The 13,893-nt window shown below is 40.1% G+C and overlaps 1 protein-coding gene across 6 annotated transcripts in view; it reads right to left on the bottom strand.

Moving 5' to 3' along the window:
* The window catches only part of LOC139144653 (nuclear receptor corepressor 1-like), a 68,880-nt gene that overhangs the window by 39,044 nt on the left and 15,943 nt on the right, over positions 1 to 13,893 (bottom strand). For all 6 annotated transcript variants that reach the window (XM_070715368.1, XM_070715363.1, XM_070715367.1 and 3 more), the window contains exons 3-5: positions 8,646 to 8,782; positions 3,472 to 3,637; positions 1,295 to 1,456 (exon numbers count right to left, since the gene is read on the bottom strand). In XM_070715368.1, coding sequence (XP_070571469.1) covers positions 1,295 to 1,456; positions 3,472 to 3,637; positions 8,646 to 8,782 — 465 coding nt within the window. The remainder of the gene's footprint in view (positions 1 to 1,294; positions 1,457 to 3,471; positions 3,638 to 8,645; positions 8,783 to 13,893) is intronic.

Below are 13,893 nucleotides of genomic sequence, written 5' to 3'. Positions count from 1 at the left end.
ATTAATGTCCTTGTACCAACTTTGAATAAAATCGGTTAAGATATGCCTTAGAGTACGGTATTATGGCCCTCGACAGGAGAAAATCGTAATAAAATGGCCGCAAGGCAGCCATATTGGATCGTATTACATAACAAATTGACATGCATATGTATGACATTAGTCAATCTCCTTGTACCAACTTTGAATAAAATCCGTTGAAACATGTCTGAGTTATTGCTCTGTACATGAAAATATCGTAATAAAATGGCTGCCTAGCGGCCATATTGGATCGTATCACATAACAAATTGATGTACATATGTAAGACATAGGTCAATGTCCTTGTACCAACTTTGAATAAAATCGGTTGAGATATGCCTGAGTTATGCCTCTGCATATGAAAAAATCGTAATAAAATGGCCACACAGCAGCCATATTGGATTGTATCACAAAACAAATTGACATGCATATCTATGACATTGGTCAATGTCCTTGTACCAACTTTGAATAAAATCGGTTAAAACATGTCTGAGTTATGGCACTGTATATGAAAATATTGTAATAAAATGGCCGCCTGGCGGCCATATTGGATTGTATCACAAAACAAATCGACATGCATATCTATGACATTGGTCAATGTCCTTGTACCAACGTTTGATAAAATCGGTTGAAACATGTCTGAGTTATGGCTCTGTACATGAAAAAATCGTAATAAAATGGCCGCCTGGCGGCCATATTGGATTGTATCACAAAACAAATTGATGTGCATATCTATGACATTGGTCAATGTCCTTGTACCAACTTTGAATAAAATCGGTTGAAACATGTCTGAGTTATGGCTCTGTACATGAAAAAATCGTAATAAAATGGCCGCCTGGTGGCCATATTGGATCGTATCACAAAACAAAATGACGTGCATATCTATGACATTGGTCAATGTCCTTGTACAACTTTGAATAAAATCGGTTGAAACATGTCTGAGTTATGGCTCTGTACATGAAAAAATCGTAATAAAATGGCCGCCTGGCGGCCATATTGGATCGTATCACAAAACAAATCGACGTGCATCTGTATGACATATGAAGTAATCCTTGTACCAAGTTTGAATGAAATCGCTTGTTGCATCTCTGAGATATCTGCGTGAACGGACGGACGCACGCACGCACGCACGCACGCACACACGCACGGACATGACCAAACCTATAAGTCCCCCCCCGGACGGTGTCCGTGGGGACTAAAAAAGTAATTAAGACAAATAACAACAGAATTTCATGACAGAGACTATTTCAATGGATGATACACCAGTTGTCCACTAACCTGTTTCCTTTTTAACTTATTGATCTGAGATTCCACCTTGGATATTTCCCTGTCCACTTTATCCATGGACTGCAACAAGTCTTCCTTGGAAAGCTTGGATGGAGATTCCTGCTCACATGGAGTTGGAGAAATTGCTTCTACTTTGGGCATGAATGGTGGTTCCTGTATCATGAAACATTGAGAATACAGAATATTGTCACAATACCTCTTAACCCTTTGACTGCTGTAATTTTTCCCACCAAAATTTTAGTGCAACATTTTACCAATTTTCATGAATTTTTATGTGATTCTTTTAATAATTTTGGACCAAATGGACATCATATTTCACTGGCTAGTTTTTCATCAAAATTTCAGTAAAAATCTGAAAAAAATTGACTGGGGTAGATTTTATAAAGGCGACAAAAATTGACTGTGGCAATCAAAGGGTTAAGAAGCTCATGAAATCAAGCACAGTGATGTAAAATTACAACTTACAAGAAGAAAAAACAAGCAATAGACTCTCTAATAACATACATTTCATTACCCAGTACAGTGGTATCTGTAAAAATCATCTATTGTATAGTGCTATGGTAGAGAGTTAAAGTACCGAGTGACATCATTATCTTAACCTGTTCACCCCAGTTCCCTGTAAACAGGTCCAAGATCACCATTGATAACAATGGGTTTGGGTAAAACCATGGTGGTGAAAGGGTTAAAGGGAAGAAAGATATCAACTGATAACAGTCTAAGACACAACTTTGTTCAATACAAGACTCAAGGAGGAAGAATCTATTTCAGTTTGCATAAATGTTACCGCCATCTGCAAAAATTCTAAAATATCTGTTTAAATTTTCAATTCATGAAGTACTGCTTCATTGCGCTCTGTCTACATCCTTGACTTTTGGAAAAAATAACATAATGCACAGAATTAGTATATAGCACATTACACATACAGAAATTGAAATTATTTTACTTATAAATTTAATCTGTGTATTTAAATGTGTGCTTTTGGAAAATACTGAAGTTTAGCATGCATGACAGTATATTAATATGTATGTCTGATGTATCTGAATCAGACTAGTCTGGTCTATATCTGTTTCAGCTACCTTTGTATTCTGCTCTTAACATAGTCACTCAGTCTATTTTATTTGCACATCAAAATTTTGTATCTTATACAATTTCCATACAGGAATTTACTAAGAATGATTTATGCATATGACAAAATCCCCGTTAGGTATTGTATGTGTTCATGGTACACTATGGTACACTATAGTGAATCCAATTGCATTATACCATGACAATGGCTTTCCAAGAAGCCTATGTAGAACTGATGGTGCACATTAATGCAATATATTGATCATACAATTTTTTTTATTATATTTACTGGAAAGATTTCACAGAATATTCTATTCAATTTTTCTGTCACATTTTCAGCAATTTTTACATGGCGATCAAAAATGATTTTTTCAAATCTTAATTCCTGCTGAATAGCATTAAAACCTGCTTTTAATGGAACAGTTGCTGGGTAATTCATTTTGCTTTCAGAATTGTTAGCCTTCAGACTACCTATCCAATTTCTTACAGTGATGCACAATTGAGATTTTCACTGTTATCATTGCAATTCAGCTGTACTCATGAGTTCTTGCCTCAGGTTTCTCATTAGTGTTTACTTGAAAAGTTCTTTTGACTTGAATGCAACCCCAATTCCTTTCTTTACTTTATAACACACCATCCAGCTTTAATTTCAAACCAACCTTCTTTGTTTCCTTTCTCACTTTGCTATTTTGCACTTTCTCAAATTATCGGAAAAGAAACTTCAGGTTTTTTATTGTACTGTATTTCCATATCATTGCACTAATTACTGTGCACACACCTACATTAATTATTCACTTGGATCATAATTATACTATTCCTCTGATTGTTTCATGTGGTAAAGATTATTGAAAATTTCAAGTTGTAATATTTCTTGCTCTTTCAGTGATATGTTGACACATTGAAATTTACTTCCTAGAAAATAATGCTTCAATCAGTTTGTTAGAAATTGCATATTCATGTCATATGCAATCTACAGTACTAAGCGTTTGTTAGAATCTCTCCCTTTTCCAAGCAAAATCTGTACAATCATGGGATTAGCACTCCTCAAGAACAGCAGGTAGATTATTTGTAATTTCTGTGACTTCAGAAGATTGAAAACCTACCCTCCTTGTTTCCGGCTGCATTGGGGTCATCCTAGGCGGAGGAATCATCCTCATTGGAAGTTTTGCTTCAGCCTCATTTTCATTACCCAATCGTGGCCTTTTGGCAGCAATGGGATCCTCTGAATGGCTAGGTATGGTCATGTGATGTCTGTATGGTTCTGGAGCTCTACAACACATAAATGCAATGATAAACATATTTGAACAATTGGCGATATTTCTGATAACAATTATTTTCATGGATTTCTTTGAAAATTAAACTATTCATTTACTTTTCCTGTTCAAACATGTTTTCACACTAAAATCTGAAGTGGTAGTTTGCATACCATTTCAGCAATGGCTTATCAACAGGCAATAATCTGAAAGGAACATATCGCAAATTTTTACGAGGGTAAACGATACATTCAGCATATTTGTATTGCATTAGGCTGGCACATGTACAATCCTAATAACAACCAATTTTTGAAATTTGTACTCCCAAGATTCATTACTTTTTAAACAGGAACATCCCCTATAAAAGCCAGATTAACGTAAATCTATGCAAATGTAAAAAACCACGCTACTGATCGGACATGCCATGTTTTGTCCCAGAATTCCATGGTTTTGCCTTGTTTCAGGTGTTCATTGTCACTGAATCTTGCATATGTCTGTGAATATGTGGCGACTAAACTTGTGTCGAAAATAAACTGAAATAATGTTGTGTTTTTTCTGGAAGAACGCGTATGTTTCAAAATGTGTTCCCTGAACGACCATTTGAACTAAATGCATATGTCATGAAAGTTCCCATCATGATTATTCAAATTTATCACACGGTCACAGCGATGCTATGAGAATTCAAAAACTCCCGCCCAGTACTGTATATACAAATGGCTGCATCATCAGTAATCCCCCTATTGTGCACCCACAGTCCTGTAACTTCCCATGTAAGTAAAACGGCATTGTGATTATTGGGCATACAGGCTATGTGGCAAGTGCCTAATCAGTGTTTTTGTGAAGGCTGAACCCTGTGAATTCTACTGGGTTTGTCTACTCATGTAACAAGGGTTGCCCTTAGAATTCCACGGCAATCATAGAAGAGGAAAGCAGGATTGGTTCCCACATCATGTACCTGTCTTTCTAACTCTTTATGTGACACTGCAAATGAATATCAAATTATCATGTGTTTCACACCTGGACAATGGGACAGTCACACAACTTGGTTACTCAGGTGTATTTTTTTTCTGATTTTTCTATTAAAATTCCATCATCATCATCATCATCAATGTCATCATCACCATCACCATCATCATCATTATCACATATGATTTAAATCCGACACTTCTGAACTAACATCACTTCTTATATGCCTCAAGAATATCAGTTGATTACATGAATTCATCAATATTAATTGACCAACCATATTCATTGATATCAGTTGACAAAATGCATTTATTTATTTAGGTTATGATCAACTGTCAACCTATATAAGCTAAGAAATTAGAGCAAGACAAAAGTATTGAAGTCTTGTCATAGAAATTTACTTTTTATTATCAAAATGGCAAAATGTTATACAAACTGATCACATCGTCTGGACACCATCTTCAACATTTTCAAACCGGTAGAAATGGAGTCAGACTGACATGTGACTGCTGACCTCTGTATTCACCATTATCTGATCAGAGCGGCATGTCCCAGTTACTGGCCCAGGGGTTGTTTACACTCTTTTTGCACTTTTCAGTTCAAGCCATTAGCATAACAATCATGGTGCCCACAAGACCACTGTAAGCACTTTAGTGTCCAGTCAAGTCAGTAAAACTTACTATATTTATGAATTTCTCAGCAAGACAAGTCGTTGAAATTCACCATCTTGTTTTCAAGAGTCTCTTAACAATGAAGTCCATTGGACGAATTGTATGCTATGTGTGAAGTGAGTCACAATACCGGTATATGATACTGAGACAATGCTTTACCTAACTGGTTTTTACGAACTTAACCTGACATTGACCTATGTGTATTACAGAAAGAGGGTAATTAGGTCACTGCAGTACACAGTTCAGCTGTCTACAGAATACATACATGTACCATAGGAAAACTAATCCAGCGACAAACTACTGCCTGTAATTCAAAACTGACACACTGAATTTCTTTCCATCCTGATTTAACTTATGACATTTCATCAAAGGAAACTTCTGACACCCTTTGGAGAATTTATTCTATGGACATTCTTGAGTGTGTACTGAGCTTCAACATATCACTCCGGTATTAGTAGATATTTGGATTTCCTCATCTTACACTAATACAGTGGTATGGAGCTCAACAGAAAACTGCACATACCAGAATTAGATAGAGCAATGATATGCTTCAGAGTGATAGAAACAAGATAATATTTTTTTATCTGACTTCTCATTCTAATTTTGTTACATTCCACACAGTAAAGATTATTCCCATCGGGACCTGAAAATGATAATGAAATATAACTTCTATGATTTAACAGAAAAATGTTTTTCACTTTCAGTTCAAATTACCTTTATCTCTCAAAACACTGAAATGACCCCTGCAAGCTCTTTTGGACAAAGAATTTCAAACAAATTCAGAGATACAAAGGCTAAAACAAGACTTTCCAAATATTCCACTTGGTAAAAATAAGGACAATCAAGCAATGCAGTTGTGCATACTTCTGATGTTCAGGTGGTTGTGGTTTGGATATTCACATGAATCAACACATTGATTTCCAAAAATCAATTATTACACTGCTGTTGCCGCAACTTATAGGACAGAGTGAATGGGTCATCAGACCAGTTCACAGGACCCGCTGACCAGTCACTAGTCATACAGTTCATGAACCGAGTCACCAGACCACCAGTATACCATGATCCACACACTGTCCTGACCTTTAACCCTTTTCCTGCCAAGTCGGTGAAAATCCGCTTGAAATTCGGTGTAGCTAGAAGCTGAGCAGCCACGGCCGTTATTCTCCTAAGGCGGTGGAAATCGGGCTACTTTTTGGTACCCCCATTCCTGCCTAGTCGACGGAACTACGTGTAGCAAACCCTTGCTCACGCTAGGGGTCGTTCGAGGACAGGTTTTGGGCGAGGAACGGCGTTTGCTCTCGAAATGGGTTCACAGGGAGTCCAAGGACAGGGAAAGGTGCAGAAACCTGTCCGCCAGTCCCCCACACCCGAGGGGGGCTGGTTTTTTTTACCGCTTTTTAGCGGACTTGGCAGGATAGCATGGTGACGTTTTCTGGCGGAGTTGGACGTACTTGGCTGCCTGGCACTATACAGATTGCTGCCGAACTTGACCAACTCGGCAATGCTAATCTAGAAGGCTACCTCTTGCAAACGACTTGGCAGATATGCCGATGGTGCGAGACGAAAGTCACTTATTCAGTTGTGCGTGACTGAAAATGAGAACGTATTTTTGACGGGACGGCTCGACTTGTTCCTCCCATGGAACGGATATGAACGACTCGGAAATAGCATTACAAACTGGTGTCCGACGTACTAAGCTGGGCTTCAGCTCTGCAAGTTCAAGCCAGGCAACGTCCTTCACTGCCTTGGCCGTGCCATTCAATGGACGTAGCTTTGGATTTTTTATTTATTCCACCGTCCGAAGTATTGGCTCTGGTTTGCAGGCAAACGTATCCTCTTGCCGACGCATTGGTAACTACGTACGCTGTTTGCGTACAGAGAATTCAAAAGGGCACATGAGGTCAATATGCTACATGTACGGGGATACCGTCTGCAGTTAGCAGGGACTGCTTTTGTTATGCAAACCAGCTAGCAGTACAATATGGCTGCCAGCATGTGGACACGTCGATGGCTAGAACAATGGAAGCATATTGCGTTGCACCCGTGCATCGCAAAAGTGAACTGAAGACTTGGGGGTAGTGACTGGTTATCACTGGTTAGCTGCAGCCCAAGCCATGTCGGTACAAACCCGTACCTGACTGAGGACCACTCGATTAAGTCAGTAATGAACGGTAACACTCGTAAGCCAACTCCCAACTGAGCTGGCAAAACTACGTAAAGCTGTGCTTCAATGGCTCAGCCATGTCGTTAATACAACGGCAAAAACGTAGTTTTTGTGCTACACTGCCAAGTCGTTGGAGGTACGTATTCAATTGACCCTACCCTGGGGAAACAGGACAGGTTTGACGGTGCTGCTGCACCCCTAGCACGACCCTCAGGGTCTCTGACTAACAGACGAGTGAGGTGATGTTTGTGCCTAGCGGACGTACGTAATACTGAAGGAGTTTATTTCCGAAAAAATAAACATGAAACGGCAATAAAATGACGCACTCCCAGGGCAACAAAGCCGGTGACCTCAATTTTTTTCTGCAGCAACCCTTGAGCTCCTTCCCCTGTCTACGGGCATGTAGAAATTATCGAAGTCTAACACGTATAAGTACGGCTAAAACTACCCTGAAAATGGGCGATTTCTGCCAAAATGCCTGGCAGGATAACATGCAGGAGGGCCAATCTTTTGTAGGCACATATTATGGGGCGGTTTTCTACTGACTTGGGAGAATAACGGACAAGGGCGCTCGGCAGGAAAAGGTTTAAACCCATCACTGGATTTCCTAACCGATAGCTAGACTTACTGGCATATTGTACTGACAAGCTTGTTTTGTTTACTCTGTAGGTCAAGGGTTAGCCCTATCAATGTTTGTCAGCATTTCATCTCAGTAGCAAATTATAAATCAGGTTCCAGCAGATGGTTTTGACAACTTTTACTCAGAACAGCATTTCTTACTGGACTTGTAGAACTGTGCCAACCATTCACTTTGTAAAATGATCACATTTTATCATTGTATTTAACCTCTGTGGTCACATCACACAACCAAAAAATTACACAATAAATGAAATATTAATATTACAGTTATTTTCATGACTACAACTATAGGTATTATCACCATTATTACAAATGACATACAAATGGATGTCAGTTTTGAATCGTCCGATATAAAATTCCCAACATGTGAAGCAATGCTATCTGTATCTGTAATCGACGAGATTCAAAATACTGCTATTGTAAACCATAAAAGTTTCCATGGCAATAAGATATAATACAATGGTGCAAGAATCCATGTCTGCACGATATATGACACTCAGATCTTGGACTTTGTGATCCAGTATCTGAAATCTGCCAACCTAGAACATTATGTACAGCTATTTCTATCCAAATGCAACAATTACCGTTCTCTATCAGGTGGGGCATGTCCATGAAATTCTGATAGCAGAGATGGTCTTCTTCTGAACTGTTGTTGCTGGGCAACAGGGTTGCCAGGGTAACCTTGGTGGGGATGATGTTCTCTGTACTCTGTATGTATATCCTGGTGAGAGAAAATACATTGTTCATTTAGGAATGAGTCTAAAATTGCCAATGACAGAATCAACATTGAAAGTGAGAGCAACGACAGCCATTTTTTAGATGTTTGATAAAAACTTTGATGAACGCAGCTTTTGCGACAAAATCAGTCAAGACAATCAGAAGGAAATTCATACATTTACCCTGGTACATGTACAGTGTACATATGTCATTACATATACACATATAAAAAAATTATATCAAATTTTATCAGTACACTCTGAAAGTTGGACAACAAGAAAGCAACAACCTTAGATTTGTCTTGATTCAGACGGCTAGCGCAAGCTTAATCTAACAGAACAGTGATTAAAAAGCTGTAATAAGGCTCAGTAATGGATGGCCTGAAGGATATTTCTGATACCGGTATATTCCTACAACATTACAACCACAAAGGTATTTAGTCTCGTCACATAAACAGCACATGTTGAATATCGTCTTCACCCAAAACAGTTTGAAAAAACAAGATTTCAGGGCATGCATGTAATAACTTCTGATAAGAACGTTACGTGATAACTAACCCCTAATGATTCCACAATTTCTAAGTTTGTTGGTTTTTAAAAAGTGACTATCACATATGCACATTTAGAGCAACTATAGATGTGTCACTGATATGATTACAGATCTAAAAAGCTACACTGATATCTCCCTAACACTGTGGACTGTGTGGCCGACATGGCCTGTATCCTGTATGTTGCACACACTTATTGAGTAAAAATCAATTTGTTTACAGAAATACGATCAGTTCAGGCTGTGAAGTAAGCCAACATATGTACCGTAACTGTAATTTTCTCACAAAAACATGTTTTGAATTCCTTTAATCTTGAGTAAATAAGGTACAGCATACAATGTCGAACTTACAGACTTACACGATATACATAACTAAACTCCTGGAACAATTAAATCATTTTATTACACAAGAATGTCCCTTGTGTGTGTGTATGTGTGGGGGTGTGTTGGGGGGTGTTAGGGGAGTGTGTGGGGGAGAGAGAGAGAGAGAGAGAGAGAGAGAGAGAGAGAAATTCAACAACTTTGTTTTGATGCTAGAGCTATTGACCGAGAGCTGTCCATGTGTTCAACCCATGTTGCATTAAAGAGAAGTCTTTACTCTTACTGTACTAGGGCATGTATTCTTATGTAATGAAGAGACAACTGATTTATCATAGAAAGCATCTTGAGATATAGACATGTCAGTGGGGTGGGGAGGTCCAGGAAGTTTGCCTTCATGTAGTCCATCTAAACTTGTTTAGATGGCAGAGTGAGTTCAGTATTAAAGCAAATCTACACATACTTTACTCAGCTACAAGCACTTATCAATCTACTATCCTACTTTTTGAAACACTGATGTAAAACGATGATAAATGTCTTGATTGTTAAAATCTTTGAAATGCCAGAATACTTAAAGTTTGTTTTTAAATGCCATCATAACCAACAGAGTGACTTAAAATGTATATAATATGTATTATTAACATACATGTAGTAACATTGATACCCAATAAACATGATATTTACTATTCATTCACCAATGCATACAGAAGGTACAATGTTGGGTATTTTCAAACTGACCATAAAAATAACTCCTAATCTTTGTGAACAATACTAATGTCATTTTGGCAAAAACACTTTAACTTTCCAAGCTGACCTATTTTATGACCATCATCTAAACCTTGCTTGAAATGTAAAGATAAACATAAACCACAAGACCCAGGTCAAAGAAAGCAACTGTATTGAACATCCCTGATATTACGAGGTTCCTTTGACCGAAGGGGTGGATGGTACAACTGGAGACAAATCAGTGCAAGGGGTGGGCAAATCCATTCAATGCAGGAGGAGGTGGGTAAATCCATTCAATGAAGGGATGGGCAAATTTACTCAATGCAGGGGGTGGGCAAAACTATTCAATGCAGGGTGCTATTCGATACAGGGGTGGGCAAAGCTATTCAATGCAGGGGATGGGCAAAGCTATTCAATGCAGGGGTGGGCAAAACTATTCAATGCGGGAGGTGGGCAAAGCTATTCAATGCAGGGGTGGGGCAAAGCCAATCAGCCTTGCTACCCTGCAGTCTAGTTGGCCTTTCCTCCAGACGTTAACTATTCCCTGAATCCTTTAGTATTCAATGTCAATCGTACATACATGGAACCAGTTGGAAAGCAAACTCCAAGATCGGAGTCTGAATATTCATGGTCCTTATATTCATTTGTTCAGCCTTGTTGAATGCAATATTGCTATATACCAGTATGTCTGAAAGATAGATCTATCTTTATTGCCTGTGTGTGTCATTTCCTTTCTTATCTTCTCCCACTCGCACACACACTCATCCAATAGACCATGTTCCGAACCGCGCGAGACATTCCGAGATATCGCGAGAATATGTGGTTCGCAGTGGACGTGTTCTCGCAACACAGGACAAACTGCGTTAAACAGGACAAGTCGCTAATTACGTTAAACACTGCATAAAATATATGAAGTTGCAATCTTTGCTCACTTCTGCTCTTTTTCTAGTTCCATACAAAGTTCGACTTGTATTACAAAGATGGAAACCTGTTTCTATGGGCATCTATAAAGTCTCGCGAGATCTCGCAATCAGCGGAAAATCGTCTATTCATTTGACTCTACAATGAATGACCTTTGGCTTGATTTACCGGTTCAACTTAAAGCATTCAATGAGATAAAGGCCTATAACAGTCTACTATTTGATGGAAGTCACCAACATTCACTTTGAAAGGCTGCAACTCAAACTACGAAGATATATAAATTGATAACAATCATGATTACGACTTCACTTGGTGATTCTGTCACAGGGTGTGACCTGTAATTGTAAAGTCTCTCAACTTCTATACAATAACATGATTACAGTAATAAAATTTACATGCTCTATATATGTCTGAAACATTTTGTGAACTGATTAACCCTTTTCCTGCCGAGCGCCCCTGTCCGTTATCCTGCCAAGTCGGTCAAAACCGGCCCCCTTTTCCGTGTCTACAGAAGATAGGCTCTCCTGCACGCTTTCCTGCCAGGCATTTGGCGGGAAAATACCGCATTTTCGGGGTACGATTACCGACCATATACGTGTTAGACTTCAAAATTTTTGCATGCCCGTATAGAGGGGCAACCGCTGATGAGGTTGTGTCGAGAAAATGACGAGGTCTTGGGCGTTGTTCGCCCCGGGGGACGTGCACTTTTATGCCCTTTTCTAGCTTACTTTTGCGGAAGTAAAGCTCGTTCGCCGGCACGCACGTCCACACCGGGGAAACATCACCTCGCTCGTGGTTAGTAGAAGACCCAGGGGTTAGTGCTATGGGTGCGGCAGCACCCTCAAACCTGTCCTGTTTCCACTGGGTTGTGTCACTTGGCCACGTACTTTGAACGACTTGGAAGAGTCGCACAGTGCAGTCTGCTTTGACGTAGTGTCAACAACATAGCTTCGCCATTGAAGGAAGCGTGTACGTAGTTTGGCCAGTTCAGTGCACACTTAGCTCGTTAGTGTTACCGTTTCCTAACAGGTTAGTTGTGCAGTTGTTACTAAGGTGCAGTTTTGTACCACCTTAGCTCTGGACAGTGCAACTGCTCTATGCACTAACCCAAACGACAGATGGTTGGTACAACGTCTACGTCTCACGAGCACAGCCTCCGTTGGGCTGTGCCCCTCCCACGTGATACAACGCACGTTCATCCATTACTATAGCGTCCTTACGGATCTGCCAAAAACGAAAGTGGGGTAAAACAAAACAAACGAAAATATGCGATCATAGATAGTATTTTATTCGGCAATAATTTACATTATGCCGAACAATAAATCTCGGAGTCTGTCTCGACGTCCGAGTGCATGGTCCGTGTTTCAAAAATTACAATCGGGGTGGCAGATCCGTGTTACAAAAATTATAATAGGGGGAATTGTACAAAATGATCCGTCTAAACAAAACAAACGAAAATATGCGATCCATAGATAGTATTTTATTCGGGAATAATTTACATTATGCCGAATAATAAATCTCAGAGTCTGTCTCGACGTCCGAGTGCATGTCCGTGTTACAAAGATTACAATCGGGGGATTGTACAAAATAATCCGTGTTTCAATTTACAATCAGCGGGATCGTAAAGCACAAACAAACGGCACAACCGTGCTCAAAATGTGATCATGGTCCGTGTTAAGAATACAGTCAAGCCACTGTGAGGCGAAGCTGTCCCCTGTCCGTTATTTACGTCGGGTTCTCTTGCTGATGGGTGTCGTCGGGGCTGTGTGAGTAGAGGTCTGCACGCCAACGCTCCTCTTACCTCGTAGCATCATGCGATGATGAAAAGCCGCAAAACACTCGCCCTCGTGAAGATGAACCCCGCACAGACTACATCCTTTGGACGTCTCAGACAGTCGTCCGCTCGCAGTGGTCTTACCCTCTCTGCTGCACACTTTACAGCATTTCTGCCGCCCCTCCAAACGGCTGACAACGTGCATCGGCTGATTTTGTGGATTTATGTACGAGGCAAGAGAAACGGTGGCCTCGACCTCTCTCACACTGGGCTGCGATCGCCCACAATAACCGCCAATGAGTTGTTTCCCGACACGCAGATGAAACATCTTATGGGTCAGCTTACTATCAGGGTGTACATGCTTGAAGCATATGCATTTACCAGGGCAACATCAATCAGGTAACATGCCAGATATGTCCACCATCTGTGATTCTTGCGCCCAGTGTGAAAGTACTTGCGCTTCTGGTTGGCTCGGTCGACACCTCCCATGTACCGGCGATAATTATACAGCGACAGAGGCACTTGTCGCTGCTAGTCTCCCTCCCCCACTGGCACGCACTCCAAGGTGGATAGACCGTATTCAAGATCAGCACCTGAGCGTTACTATCCTGATAAGCAGTGATGTTAAGACGAGAGTCCGTTCTGGTCGTGGCTTTCATATCCCCAACAGACAGAGGAAGGCGCTTCCTCTTACCCGGCGGAATTAATTGAGGGGGCATGGTGCGACGATTACGGCGGTTAAAACTCCCGACCATGTAGATCCCGGTCTCCATCAGCTCTCTAGCAGTAACGACCGTGCTAAACAGGCTATCACAAAATAGGCTGTGATT

This window comes from Ptychodera flava, chromosome 12 (assembly GCF_041260155.1).
Source record: "Ptychodera flava strain L36383 chromosome 12, AS_Pfla_20210202, whole genome shotgun sequence".
Classification (NCBI taxonomy): Eukaryota; Metazoa; Hemichordata; class Enteropneusta; family Ptychoderidae; genus Ptychodera; species Ptychodera flava.
This window is presented reverse-complemented; position numbering and strand designations above follow the sequence as displayed.